This window comes from Hyperolius riggenbachi, chromosome 9, assembly GCF_040937935.1.
Source record: "Hyperolius riggenbachi isolate aHypRig1 chromosome 9, aHypRig1.pri, whole genome shotgun sequence".
Taxonomy (NCBI): Eukaryota; Metazoa; Chordata; class Amphibia; order Anura; family Hyperoliidae; genus Hyperolius; species Hyperolius riggenbachi.
The window spans coordinates 74078624-74094027 of NC_090654.1; the positions used below are offsets into that span (position 1 = coordinate 74078624).

The 15404-nt window shown below is 44.9% G+C and overlaps 1 protein-coding gene across 1 annotated transcript in view; it reads left to right on the forward strand.

Annotated features, from left to right (window-relative positions):
* The window catches only part of UROC1 (urocanate hydratase 1), a 77488-nt gene extending 62691 nt beyond the window's left edge, over positions 1–14797 (forward strand). The window contains exons 17-20 of the mRNA XM_068253073.1: positions 49–148; positions 9958–10039; positions 13081–13180; positions 14422–14797. Coding sequence (XP_068109174.1) covers positions 49–148; positions 9958–10039; positions 13081–13180; positions 14422–14565 — 426 coding nt within the window. The 3' untranslated portion in view covers positions 14566–14797. The remainder of the gene's footprint in view (positions 1–48; positions 149–9957; positions 10040–13080; positions 13181–14421) is intronic.
* Positions 14798–15404: the final 607 nt, after the last annotated feature.

A 15404-nucleotide genomic window follows, 5' to 3' on the forward strand; every position in this document is an offset into this window, starting at 1 on the left:
ATATTCAAGCTAGAGTGTAACAACCCACCTTCCTCTTCCTTCCTTCAGGCACCTGTGGTTATAAGTCGCGATCACCATGATGTGAGTGGGACAGACAGCCCATACAGGGAGACCTCCAATATATATGATGGCTCCGCCTTCTGTGCAGGTATTGGAATATGTAATCGCTCTGTGTGGATTGGACAATGGGGGTAAATGTTTCTGCCACTTTAATTGGCCAATTTCCAAGAGGCATGAAATTTGCATGCAAGCCGGAAATGTTTAGGAGCAGATCACCTGATTCCATCCACCACTTTGGCCACCACTGCAGCTAAGCAATCTCTTGTTTCTATTTTCTTTCATTGTTAAAGGACAGCTGAAGCGAGAGGTATATGGAGGCTGACATATTTGTTTCCTTTTAAGAAATACCAGTTATCTGGCTGTCCTGCTAAGCTTCTGCCTCTAATACTTTTAGTCATAGACCCTGAACAAGCATGCAGTATGAGGTGTTTCTGACCTTCTTCTCAGATCTGACAAGATTAGCTTCATGCTTGTTACTGAGACACTAATGCAGCCAAATAGACCAGCAGGGCTGCCAAGTAACCGGTATTGTTTAAAAGAAAATCAATATGGCAGCCTCCATGTTCTTTATGCCAGTACAAGGATCTGTATAAAAGATATTGAAGAAACTCCAAGTTTATATGCAAGAAGTCTTTATTGAAGACAAAAATCATGCAAAATATTCATAAAAGGTATCCTTCAAGAGGCATAGTCCATAGCCGAGAATGGCAAACGTACAACATCAAGATTAGTGCAATTGTAAGTATTGAGGCGACATCGACTTGTTTCGGGATAGAGCCTTCATCAGGGTAGCAACTCTCCTACAGCCCCTGCTATGTGCGGTCACTGTGTGTGAAATTGGATGAGTGTTATTGACATCTACAGGTGTCGATCTGCGCTGATCTCTGCCTCTCCCCGCCCCTCTTAGTCTTCTTTTACTGAGAGGGGTGGGGAGAGGTGGCGATCAGTACAGATTGACTGTACTAGAGGCAGAGCTACAGCGCTAAGCTCTGCCTCCCCTGCAGGGACGTAACTAGAAATCGCTAGGCTCCCCTGCTAAACTTTGGACGGCCCCCCCCCCCCCCCCCCCGTCCTGTTATTCAATTGGCTACTGCACACTCAAATGTGTTTTCCCCGTGCAGATATTTTCTCTACCAATTACATTATCTTCTGTGATAAAACGTGCATGTTTTCACATATGAAGATCCACATGGTGTGCAGAAAATGCATACAGAAAACCAACAGACAAGACCTATTACACTCACTCTTTCCATCTCTGATGGAGCAGAACTGGCTCTGCAAACTTCTCCAGCATCACTACAGTAAAGAGCACTTAGGGAGGGGTAGAAAGGCTGGGGGTAGAACCGCACTTTACACAAGACCCTGCGGAACACTGAATAGGGACTGTCATACAAAGTTTTGAAGACTATTTGTACATTCCTTATCAGTGGCTGAGCAGATGCGGTCATTAGAACAATTGTGCAGAGAACAGTGGTGTGTTCCCCCCCCCCCTTGCTCTGAATTGTCAGTCTCTCAGGAAAGGACCCCCCCCCTGTGGCTTCTGGGCCCCCCTGCAGCTGCATCCCTTGCAGGGTCTATTGTTTTACCCCTGCTCCCTGGGCAGCAAAATCCACTACCTGGAAAGTTGTGTAATCTGCTGTGTCCCCGCGGCAAATCAGCATGGGTTATATTGACGAAGAAGCCTGCAGCATAAAAAAGAGGTATTTTGAAAGGCTTCAGTCTGTTTAATCTCTCAGCAGCACATGAAGAAGGTGGGCGGGGTCTGCTCTATGCACACTGGAAAAGGCTGGCTGGTTGCTGCTAACTCCCTGCTCTTCCTTTGCAATGAGATGGGGATACATTTGGACAGCTGTCTGACCAATAAAATCACACTGTCATCTGAGCCAGAAATGGACCGAAGGAAGCCCGCCAGTGCAGGACTTTTAATTTTTACTACAAAAAGTACAGACAGGAAATGGATAAAACCTGTTGTGCATTGTGACAAGCGTTACAAGAAAATACTAATCTTGAAATCTGTTGCATGTGCCTCATGTCCATGGATCCAGTTTAAACTCCCCTGGTACTGGGAGTGGACGCGGAAAAGCCGCTGCATGTACTGATAGCGGGGAGGCTGGTTCCGCATCCAGTGCGGCGGGTTGCACGCTGAGAGGCAGAACTTTTATGACGCCCAAGGGGGGGGGGGGGGGGGCGGGATCAACTGGCCAGGCTGGTCAGCTGACCTCAGAGCTAGTGGCTATTGGTCTATCACTTAGGGGTGGTGCCAGAGAGCCCTACTCTATATATAGTTACGGCTGGACAGTCACAAGTTGTCTGCGGTTACGAACCCTTACGTGAAAGCACTCAGACCTTAGTCAGATAAAACAGTGTGTTAGAACCAGGAGGTCCTGGGAATTCACACTGAGCCAGATTACCGCTGTTATTGTTTTCTACTTCAGACTAGTTCCAGGGTGTAGAGACCACGGACCTCACACCCAAGACTAGGCATTGTTGATATCTGTTATGACCTATTGCTTTCCTGACTATCCCTCTGCTTTCCGATTCGGTACCTACGTATATCTGATTACCTGTTGCCAGACCCTGCTTGCCTTGGATACCGAATCAGTCTTCTGTCTTTGTATCTTATCTGTCTGTGTGTTGCCGACCTGGCTTGCCCGACCCAGAAAGCTATCTCCCTCCTTCAGAGATGGTCTCCAGACCTGCTAGTGACGTCCATCTTTCTGGTGTCACTCACTCGCAGGTCCTTCCTAACTTCACCCTGGGACTCCACCCCTTTGGAGGTCTCAGGCTGCTGTGTTTCCCAAAAGGCAGTATCGCCTGTACTGCCAAAGACCACCTGCGCCTCGGGTGGTCTTACTCAAAGTTATTACTGTTGCACCAAGCACTCACACTATATAGGTGTCCAGAGGTTAGTACTATATCTGTATTATTGGTGATTCTGCAGATCATCAATAATCAGGTATATATCTGTATTCTTGGAAATACTGCAGATCACCAATAATCAGATTCTCTCTGTGTGCTGACACCGATCGTTACATATCTATACTCCTTCTCATCTATACTGTATAGCGTGAATTTAATAGCAGCAGTACTACACGTGATCTGCACGACTGAAAACTATAGTCAAGTCCTCTTTATTATGACCTAAAACCATAGGTAGGTCACATGCAAAAGTGTAGGAATTTTTTATTTTTTTTTTGCTCAGTTTCTCAAACTTAAATAAAGGCACAGTTTGTATAGAAGTCCCCCAATGCCTGTGTTTCCCTCCCCGCTAAAATGATGTGGTCATCTTAAGCAAATGGCACTTCTTTAATTCTTCTCTTGGAGATTTGCTCCCCAGATTATACTGTCACCTGTAAAGCATTGTATTCTTAAAAGGTAATTTTCAGGGGCACATGCGCGGCGCTCACGAGGCATGACGTGTCTTGAGTGAGCTCCGTCGGCGGTCAGGAACAAAAGACCCTTTTCTATAGCTAACAGGGATGCTTCGACCCTCTACCTGCACCCCGGCTCGTATGATATGACACAGAAGGGAAGCCGATCCTCAAAAGGCAAAAAAGCACGATCCCAGGGGACTTTTCCAGCTCCTATCTCCTCCCGGGCCTCCACGAGGAGTACAACCAAGATGGCGGACGGCTCGAACTCACGCAATGCCTCACCTCCTTCTACCAAAACTAAGCAATGCCAGACGGATGGTTCGCTACGAACGCCCCCTCGGGAAGCCCAGCAATCTGCCCCTTGGGACAGGCAGGAACTCTTGGCTGATATCGGCAAAATGCTCAAGACGGAGCTAGCTACAGCGGTAAAGGACATCTCGGCACAACTACACGAGGTAGGCCAGAGGGTGGGAGTCCTTGAAAACCGCATGGACTCTGCGGCAGATGCTCTTTCTGATGACAAGCGGCGTATTGCTGATCTTGAATCACGGGTTGAGGCTGCGGAGTCTAGGCTAGAGGATTACGAAAATCGAGCCAGACGATCCAACCTTCGCATCCGCGGCCTCCCCGAATCCTTTGAGGCCCTCAGGGAAGTAGCTGTTAACTTGTTCTCTGCACTCCTTCCGCAAGTTGACCCGGAGATGTGGCGGCTCGATCGCATACACAGAGCCCTGGGCAAACCGAAAACCCCGAATACCCCACGTGATGTTATTTTAAAATTGCACTACGGGGAGATGAAGGAACAGATCATGGCGGCTGCTAGAGACCTGGAGGACTTACCTTGGGGTCCTATCGTCCGTCCACATCTATGCGGATCTGTCCCCGGTTACCCTACAAAGGAGAAGGCTGTTGAGACCGATCACTCTCTCACTAACCCGAGAAAGAATACGATACCGATGGAATTTCCCCTTCGCTTTGAGCTTTACCCTAGGGAATCGCCTTCACTCCATTAAAACCCTAGAGGAGGGTAAGTCTGTGCTTGAAGAGGCTAACATCCGAGTTGAAACTCCGGAAAATCTCTCGCTACCGCAGCGGGGGCCCAGGCCTCGGAGAGAGTGGTCTGAGGTGACCCGTCGGTCCCCTAGCACGTAACTTTTAGTCTTAAACATTATTCTTATCACCACAAGTCACCTTTTGCTTTATGTCTCTAGACTTGAATTTCCTATCTGTAGCTCCCGGACCCTACATGCCCGCTGGGGCCCACCGCGGCACTCCACGATGAGACCCTAACTATGCAACTGTCTCACCCCCGAGCCCCATCATGCCTCCTAAGGTAATGTGCTCTATCTTAACCTGGGAACCCCCAAGTTGTGCAGCTCCTCTCGCCATTAAGCCCATCTATGATTCTCTGCTATACCACGGCCATTTTATCTGGCACGTTTTGGGCCCAATCGAGACTTACAGGGGTTGCTCCCCCTCTTCTGTGCTACCCTCGGGAAGCAACATTGGCCTTGTACATGATTGTTATCACAGCACTGAACTATAGCCTTGCTTGTTTGTGGACTGGGGTGATGCCTGTGGCGGGCCCCTGGACCTGGGCTCCTAGGGGGACGAAAGGAAGAATTTCTACTGTATGGGTACTTGTGGGCCCGGACTTTATTCACATTCCTCTAATTCCACTATGTTTGGTTAAGGTTTCCTTTTCATGATGTTAACTGTTCTGACTTTTGTCTAAAAATTGTTAGATCTCTTGCTGGGGCTTGGCTGGGGACTCGACCCATACGCCCGATTCAGGCGGGCTGGCCCGGGCGGGGGGGACGCCCTGGGGGAGGAGGGGGGGGGGACTGGCCTCCCCCAACCCCCCCCCCCCCCCCTTGCTTCTGCGGGCTTCCGCCTGGCGCGGGCCCGCCCTGGCACATATCGCAGTTACCACTGCTTTCTTTCGGTTTGGGTCTGGACCATGCTTAGGCTCCTTTGCTGAGGTCGATAAAATCCACAGTTTATTATATTGTTGGTCTGTGTTCCTGACTGTCAAGCAATGTTGTCCCTCTATAGAAGCCTTAAGGGGGATTATGTACCTCCTCTGGCTTTATATCATGTCACTAAGTGACATACTAGCGTGGCCTGTTGCCCAACAGGCTGCCCTAGATACCCCATACCCCAGAATCCAGGGTAACTTACTGCACTCCTATCCCAACAGGATTAACTGCTCTATTACTCATGCTGTCTCATATACATACTTCATTACTCTAGCATTACTCTCTCAATTTACAAATGGTTTTGACGATTCTGTCACATAATGTTAGGGGGTTTAATGTCCCACAGAAGAGGAAAAAAGCGTTTCTAGGCTACCAAAAACATAAACCTGACATAATTTGTTTGCAGGAGACTCACTTCTCGGCTTCATCTTTCCCTCAATACCTATCTCGCCATTATCCAAAATTCTACCTGTCAAACGCCCCCTATAAACGCCGGGGTGTAGCCATCCTGATTCATAATTCCCTTCCACTTGAAATCTCAGAGTCAGTTATAGATCAAGAAGGCAGATTTATCATTCTAAAAGCTACCCTCCACGGACAGCAATTATATCTCGTTAACAGTTACTCCCCCCCCCCTGAGTCAGCTTTTAGAACCTTCCAGCTCATCCTTAACTAAATTGATCTGTCTATTAATGCACAAATAGTTTGGTGTGGAGACTTCAACTTGACCCTAAATGACTCTCTTGATAAATCTAACAAATCGCCTGATAAACTCTCAAAATCTCAGCGGGCTTCCCTGAACTCATCCCTTCAAGCAGCATCTCTGGCTGACTCTTGGAGAGAGCTTTATGCTGCCAAACGAGGTTATACTTACTTCTCCCCACCTCACGGTTCTTATTCCAAGATAGATCATATTATTGTTTCGACCGTACTAATCAGGGCCCTCCTGTACCTTAGACACATCCACGTTCCATGGTCAGATCATGATATTTTGCTGCTTGGGATTGATTTGAACTCCTCTCTGAAGCTTCAACGCACCTGGAGATTAGACGAATCTTTATTATTGGACCCCTCAGTTGCATCAGACATAGCTGAAAAGATCCAATACTATTTCTCTGAAAATGACTCAGATGAAATCTCTCCTCTTACTTGTTGGCTAGCCCACAAGGCAGTAATTAGGGGCCATTTAATTAAAGCAGCTAAAACACGGCATCGTAAAAATACTGAGTCTCAAGCTAACCTAGAACATAGGCTCCGCAGACTTATACTCATAAATCAGCAGTCCCCCAGTAGATTTCTCTCTAAACAGATTGCAGATCTCCGCCTTCAACTAGATATCATTCTTTCTAGGCACGTGGAGAAAGCCCTTACCTGGACTAAGGCACGCTACTACAAATATATAAACAAACCAGATGCCTGGCTAGCTAGAAAATTAAGACAGCAGGAAAGAATTAATGCTATCCATAAGATCCAATTATCTAATGGGCAAATCTCTAGTGACCCCTCAAAAATTTACCAAACCTTTCATTCCTTCTACTCTAAGTTATACAATTCTCCTGACAGTGACCACCTGGTAGAAACTACAAAATACCTAAGACAAAGCGCCCTTCCCAGGCTGACCACGGAAGCTCTTAAGTCCCTTAACGCTAAAATCTCGGAAGAGGAAGTATTCGAAATTATTAAATTCCTCAAGAAGGGTAAAGCTCCTGGCCCGGATGGCTACACCTCGACCTACTATAAAAAATTCAGATTTATTAGTAACCCCATTAACTAAATCACTAAATTTCCTAGCCAAATCATCTCATAAACCCCCCCTGAATCCCTGGAAGCTAAAATTTCTCTTATCCCCAAACCAGGCAAAGACTCATTACAAGCTAAAAATTACCGGCCCATATCACTGCTAAATCAAGACTATAAAATACTAACTGCAATTATGGCCGCCCGTCTTAATAAACTTCTGCCCGGGCTGGTGGGGAGGGACCAGGTGGGGTTCATACCAAACCGTCAGGCATCTGATAACATTAGGCGTACACTACTGCTAATCCAACATGCTAATCTTCACAAAAAACCTCTAGTTGTGCTTAGTCTGGACATTGAAAAGGCCTTTGACAGCCTCACCTGGTCCTTCCTCCTAGCGACGGTCAGAACACTGGGCATTTCAGGCACTTTTCATAATTTGATCGAACAAGTATACTCCCAACCCTCTGCAACTCTTAAACTGCCATGTGAGTCTCCTGCAACGATCAACATCTTTAGAGGAACCCGACAGGGATGCCCCCTGTCCCCAGCCCTGTTCGCGCTAGCCATGGAGCCTCTGGCCTCACACTTGCGCATGGATCCGACCATTCAGGGGTATGACCTGGGCAAACTGCAACCCAAATTTAGCATGTTCGCCGATGACATTTTAATGACAATCCAAAATCCCTCCTCAACTATCCCCCACCTACTGCAAGCCCTCAAGAAATTTGAAACAGTGTCCGGCCTAAAAGTAAATGTGGACAAGACAGAAATGATCTCATCCAATATCTCTCACAGTGAGATTACACAAATTGCGTCCAATATCTCTCACAGTGAGATTACACAAATTGCGTCCACATTTAAATTTCAATACCATCCACATTTCCTTAGATATTTGGGCGTTAACATATGCAACTCTAATTCCAAACTATATGAATGGAACTATGCCCGGGTCATACCAGGTTTGCTCAGAGATCTAGACGCTTGGCATACTTATAAGCTATCTTGGACAGGTCGTATAGCTGCGGTCAAGATGACCCTCCTACCTAAACTAACTTATTACTTCAGAGTATTACCCATCCCTCTTATGCAGAGAGACCTAATCTTACTCCAAAAGAAAATTTTCGCTTTTATCTGGGATCACAAAAAGCCACGCATTCCCAAATCGTGTATGTTTCTGCATAAGACTGATGGTGGCCTTTCCGTTCCTCACCTAAAAAAATACTTCATTGCCTAAAATACTTCATTGCCTCCCAAATTGCTCAAATTCCCCTAATCTATGGGGGAGATCAGATGCCTGCTTGGGTAGAAATTGAAAATGAAATGATCTTCCCATACTCTTAGAAGGGGTCCTTGTGGGCCTCAAATGCTGGCCACAAAAAATTGAAGGCTATTTCCCCCTTGACATATCACACTCTTCATCTCTGGAATAAAGTTCGCTACCCTCTTAAGCTCCAAACCCTAGTACCTCCACTTCTCTCCATTCTCCACAATCCTGATTTCCCTAGTGGTACTAATCCGAGTGCCTTCACCTGGTGGATATCGCACCATATACAGACCCTACAGGACTTTTTAGTAGACGGTAAAATACCCACGAGCAGGCAGCTGATCTCTAAACACAACATTCCACCCTCAGAATATTTCAGGCTTTGCCAAATATTACACTACCTGCGTACTTTCTCAGTTTACAAAGCAGATAACCCCTTCACACACTTTGAAGTTACATGTAGATCTGACCCCTTCCAAAAAGGTCTCATTTCTCTGCTCTACTCTATTCAAAACCAACCTAACCGGGAAGAAAAAACCCCCTTCACAACAAAATGGGAAACTGACTTGGGCTTTGAGCTAAATAATGAGGAATGGGAAGAATCCTTCACGACCCTAGCTAAAGGTAGCCTCTATAGCACTCACATCGAAGTCTCTCTGAGAATTCTCCATAGGACATATTTTACCCCTCTTCGACTCCATCAAATTGACCCTGGCAACTCTAGATCTTGCTTCAGGGGCTGTCACGCAGATGGATCTATGACCCACATTTTCTGGACTTGCCCTAGAGCTGATAGACTTTGGTCCAAAATTAACACCCTTCTCACAAGAGTCTTTAGCAGACCTATCTCTAAGGACTCTCGAACCCTACTATTAGGCCATAAACACTCTCATATGACCCGACCAGAGCATAGACTCACGCAACATATTGCTAATGTCACTAAGGCTCATATTGCAGCCTCTTGGAGGACCCCACTCCTATCTTTTCAAAATGTCTTGAGAAATATAGACTCAACTATGATCTCGGAGCGCATTAATGCCAGGATAGATGACAAACTAGAAAATTTTGAAAAGACGTGGCTACCATGGATAACCTTCAGGGGACTCTCTGCCCCACTCGCCTAGATTCTTTCCCAGTAACCACCCTCTCCTCTTCCTGGGAACTGTTACACCCCTAACTCTCTCAAGCTCATACAACCCTCTATAGTTATTAAAATAGCGGTTCCTAAACCCACACACATGAGACTATACCCTCACCTAACCTAGAGTCTTATTTGCACTATTTGACTGCTTATTTAGCAACCACCGGCACCTATACCCTGGATTCTAATCTCTACATTACCTTAATATGCTATTAATATAATACTTATCTTGTTGTTTTTCTCTGACTCATATGATACATGGCTTTGTTCATCCTTTGGGACCTGCGTGTCCTATAGGATGTTTTTGTAATCTGTTTACCTACCTGTTGTTAATTTTGCTAAATAAAGAGATTTTTGACACCTAAAAGGTAATTTTCAGATTTATTTACTCCAATACAGATATGGCCGTTCAGAACTTTGTTGGAGATTCATTCCGCGGAGCCACATGGGTCGCCTTGCATAATGGGGGAGGAGTTGGCTGGTGAGTGAGTGGAGCTTACCTGTTGACTTGTATCAGTGCGTTGGAACAATGTTCAGTATTATCCGTATTAGGATAAGTGGTGCAGCAGCCCACAGCAACCAAACTTGAATCTGTATCAGGCCTGGAACCCACTACAAATCACAAATCCTTAGCGTTTTGTAAGCGATTTCGTGAGGGTTTTCTGGTGAATTTTGGTAGCGACTTAAGTGTAAGCTTTTTGCCTGCGATTGTGATGGCGATTTTTATTCTGATTGGTCCTTACAAAAAAATAAATGAATAAAATTATAGATATATAATTTTTTTATTTTTAGTTTGCAGTAACACAAATCGCTACTGTAGCTATTTTATGAACGATTTGCCAGTGCTTCAATACTTTACATTGAAACGCACTCTCCCAAAATTGCTGCATGTCCTGTGATTGTGAGTTTGCTAACTGCAATTGCTACTGTGGAATTTGTTACAATTCTTTACATCGGCAGAGCGTTTAGGGAACTAGCTAGTGATCTTAAAGTGCTCCCTAAACACTCAAAAAAGCACTCTAGTGGGTTCCGGCCCTTACTGTGAGCCATACAGTTCCATTATTTTTATTTAGGAGGTTTGGTTGTAGGCGTCCATGCAAAAAGGGCGCCGGGGGGGGGGGGGGGGGGGTGCGTGGTGTAAACAATAACGGTAGTATTGTTTTAAAAAATATTGTGTTGTATTTAATTTACAATGTTTTACAAATTAAAAAACATTTAATGTGTATTAAACGGAAGATTATTGTTTCACAATTTGCGATTTCAAAGTGAAACTTATAATTACGTTTGTTAACAAACGATAATGTGCGTATAATCATTATAATTGTATAATGTGTATAACTTTCACTTATCGATTCTTCATGTAATAAAAGCTGAAAATAGTGGTTATAATAATGGAAAAAATATAAGTAAGTTCATAACTGTAAATGTTACTAATATTGTACTACAACTAAACCTAACCCTACTCTCACACAGAACCCTCCCTCTACCTATCCCTAACACTTAGACCCCCCCCCCCCCCCCGGTGGTGCTTAAAGGGGTTATCAGCCTAAATTAAGAAATAAGTGCTACTTACCCGGGGCTTCCTCCAGCCCCAAGCTCCCAGCATGTCCCTTGCCGCAGCTCTCCCTGCAGCCGTTCGCCGCAGCTCCCTCCCGGTCCCCGGCGATGACTCCAGGTCAGCCTGTACTGCGCCTGCGCGAGCGGCGCTGTCAATCACCGCCACATGGACGGGCGCAATCCACTCCGGTAAGTAACGCTTGTTTTCTTAATTTAGGCTAACTTCTTTAACCTGAAGACCTCCCTAGTGGTGCCTAACCCTAAGACCCCCCCCCCCCCCCCCCCCCCCTTAGTGATTGCTTTATTGTGTGGATAATGTTTTACAATAGTGACTGTAAAAAATATTACAATTTACTTACTGATCGCTTTATGTGAATGTTTTACAAACAATAAGGCCTCGTTTCCACTTGTGCGGGCACTGAGCGGGTGGGCGGGATCACAGGCGAATCCTATATGCCATGCACGGCTATAGGAATCGCAGCCTCCGCCGCGAATTCTGTGGGGGGTTCCGTCCGAATCTCTACCGCAAGCTATTCGGCCGGCGGCGCCATTCTCCCCTAAGGCAGTTTCCCCGTGCGATTAATGTGCGGGGGAAACTCTGCGGAATCGCGGCGATTACTGCGATAGTGGAAACGGGTCCTAAGGGATAAAATTTTAAATAACGTTTTAGTTAAATACGATAGATATGTTTAGTATTTTTGTAAACGTCATTCGTCACGGGCGCATTTTGAAAACTTGAATCACCACAAGCGCAGTTTAAAACATCTCCAGGCGCCCTTTTTTCCTGTTCGGCAGTCGGCACGCATCAAACGATATTTATTATGGGAGTGAATGGCCGCACCGTTTTTGTCCACTTGCCGCATGTGCCCAAATTTCCTGGTTGTAGAGGTGATTGTGTGTTTTGAGCTGTATCATGAGGTGATGGTGAGTAGCGTGGTGGGGAGGTCCTAGTCCATATTTTCCAGTTTTCCATCATGCAGAGGTTTGCTTCTGAGCTTTGCTGTTGCCAGCTCTTTGCAAGAGTAATTTGCAGGTTGCGGAAAATTACTACTTTGCATTTATTCAATTTTATAAGCTAGGTTGGTGTAAGTGCCCATCTCCCCCTCATCGGTCACTGCTGTAAAGTTATTGTTATACCAGTTACAGGCATTCTATCAGAGAGTTGAGCTAATTGATGATGATCATTAATAAGTCTTTTTAGGAGAGTTAAGCTTATTAATGCCTCTCCATTTTTATTTAAAGGACCTACGTTGCAAAAATCTTAATGTTAAAATATGGGTAAATATACTGTATACAATCAAGAAGTATGTTTCTTCCAGAGTAAAATAAGCCATAAATTACTTTTCTCCTATGTTGCTGCCACTTACAGTAGGTGGTAGAAATCTGACAGAAGAGACAGGTTTTCAACTAGCTCATCTCCTCATGGGGGGGATGCACTGCCAAAAAAGTATAAAGACTCATACAAAAATGCTGACCAGCCTCCCTGCTCACTGTACAAAGAACAAAGGCCATGCTGAGCATCCCCTATGGAGAGATGGACTAGCCTAAACAGTGTTGGTAATGTCAGATTTCTACTACTTACTGTAAATGCCAGCAACATAGGAGATAAGTAATTTATGGCTCATTTTACTCAGGACGAAACTTACTTCTTATTTGTATGTGTTTTAAATTTTAAGATATTTGTGACAGTTCCTCTTTAAGTGACTGTAATTGTTTAACATTGTGTCTGTGTGTGTGTGTGTGTGTGTGTGTGTGTGTGTGTTCTTAAGTTAGTCAATAAATGTTGTCATCCTGATCCAAAACTCAGTTTTCAAAATATAAATCTCCAGGACCAGATGTTCCTACTCGGATCAAGATGTGCAGTGGGAGGGTTGCCTAAAGTAAACTGCATTTTACGTCTGTATATTCCTCTAAATTTGGCATTGACGTGACCCTTTTTTTTTTTTTTTTTTTACTTTCTTTTAGGGGTGAGGTCATTAATGGAGGCTTTGGCCTAGTGCTGGATGGCTCCCCAGAGGCTGAACACAATACTAAGATGATGCTGAGCTGGGATGTGTCCAATGGAGTGAGTTGAATGCCATACATGAAGTAGATACTTTCATTTATGGAATTAAGTAGATACACTGTAGATCAATGCTTTCATGTTTTTTTTTTGTTTGTTTGTTTCAGCAGATACCTGACAAAGGGTCAGTTTTATTTGTGGGTATCTTGGGCCATTACTTAGCTTCTTGAATGACCAGATTTAATTTTATAGGTGGGCACTGATGTACAGCAGAGCTCATTCATAACACAGATTGCGATCCAGAAAACAAAGTTCTCTTGCAGGAACAAGGGAAAGTTGTGTGGGAGTAATTGAAAATGGAGAGTTAAAAGCCCTTTAACTGTGCCCTACAGCTATTTAGCGGCTACAGTGGGTACCGGAGTTCCGCTATACTATAGCAGAACTCTGCATTGGGATAATGAGCGGTAATGTCTGAAAGGTGTTTTGTGTGTGTGTGTGTGTGTGTGTGTGGTGGGGGTGTGTAGCTAGGGAAGGGACTTGGGGTTAGCATAGCCAGGAGGGAGGGAGGGGAGCCTTTGGGTTAGGCATAGCTGCAGGAAGGGGGGGAGGGGGTCTTGGGGTTAGGTTTAGCCAGGAAAAGGGGTCTTTGGTTTGGGTTAGGCGCCACCAGGAGAGATCAGTTGTGGTTGGGCATTGGTAAAAGGAGAGTTCTGTGTGAGGTTAGGTCATAGCAAAGTATCATTTTCAGATATCGGATTACTGCAATCCTGCCCCTTTTTCGGAGGGACAGTCCCTCTTTGGGAGCCCTGTCCCTCTGTCCCGCTTTCACCCTCATTTGTCCCTCTTTCAGGACTTTGTCCCTCTTTCTATGTAAATATATATATTTCTATACTAAAATACTAAAAATGTGTTTGACATGATTGACTTTATTCCCAACCTTTAAATTGATATATTACTAATTTTAAAATGTTACTATGAAGGAAAATGAACCAGGATAGAAAGGACCAGTGTGGTTTGAATTATAAAACATATGTTTCTGATGAAATCTTTATGGTATGCGTGACTAGAGGCATGGCAGGGGCGTGGCTTAAGCGTCCCTTTTTCTCATTTTAAAAAGTTGGGAGATGTGCGTATACTGGTAATTTTACAGATGTTACACTAGTGCCCTTAAATTGCTGTTATCAGCAAAATCTGCACCTTTTTCAACTCGTGGCTTTTTTTTTTTTTTTTTTTTTTTTTTAATACGCATGCATGTTGGAGGCTGTGCCTGCTATAATCCAGGTATATTTTAATATCCCTCACAGGTGGCAAGACGTTGCTGGTGTGGAAATAAGAATGCATATGAAACAATCTTCCAGACCATGGAGGAGAACCGTAACCTGAGGGTGACCCTTCCTTATGCCGTGAGGGACCAGAGTATCCTAGAAAAGGCTCTGGGTCCACACTGATCGCATTACTGTCAATCACCTGCTATACCTCCTGCGACCAATGAAGACCATTGCTTAGTCGTCTGGGTTCATTCAGCCACCAACCAGCACCAATCCATTATTACTCCTGTGCATCCACATGGACTGTTTTTCTGGTTAGGACCTGTGTGGTCTGATATAGAAATCTTCGTTCCTCAGCCTTACTGCTCTGCTGCAGCACTGTCCATCTCATTAAATCCATGCTTTATAAGCATCTTGTGTGTTGTAGTTTATGGCACAAACCTCTTTACACTATCCAAAACTAGAGGAACTGTTTTTCTGGGGAGTTTACAAATCAATAACTAGCACTATTTTTTTCTTTTAGTTAAACCGGTGATGGCTAATCTTGGCACTCCAGCTGTGGTGGAACTACAAGTCCCATGAGGCATTGCAATACTCTGACAGCTCTAAGCATAACTCGGGGAGGCAGAGGCATGATGGGATTTGTAATTTTATCACAGCTGGAGTGCCAAGGTTAGCCATCACTGAGCTAAACTAAAGCTGTCACAGTGAGACGTACCACACGGGCTGCAATTCACTAAAGGCATTATCGGCTGCATGTGTTAACGTGAACCCGATGTGAGCGTGATATGGAGGCTGCCATATTTATTTCCTTTTAAATAATACCAGTTGCCTGGCAGTCCTGCTGATCTATTTGACTGCAGTAGTGTCTGAATAAAACCAGAAACAAGCATGCAACTAATCTTGTCAGATCTGGCAATGTCAGAAATGCCTGATCTGCTGCATGCTTGTTCAGGGTCTACGGCTGAAAGTATTAGAGGCAGCGCATCAGCAGAACAGCCAGGCAACTGTTATTGCTT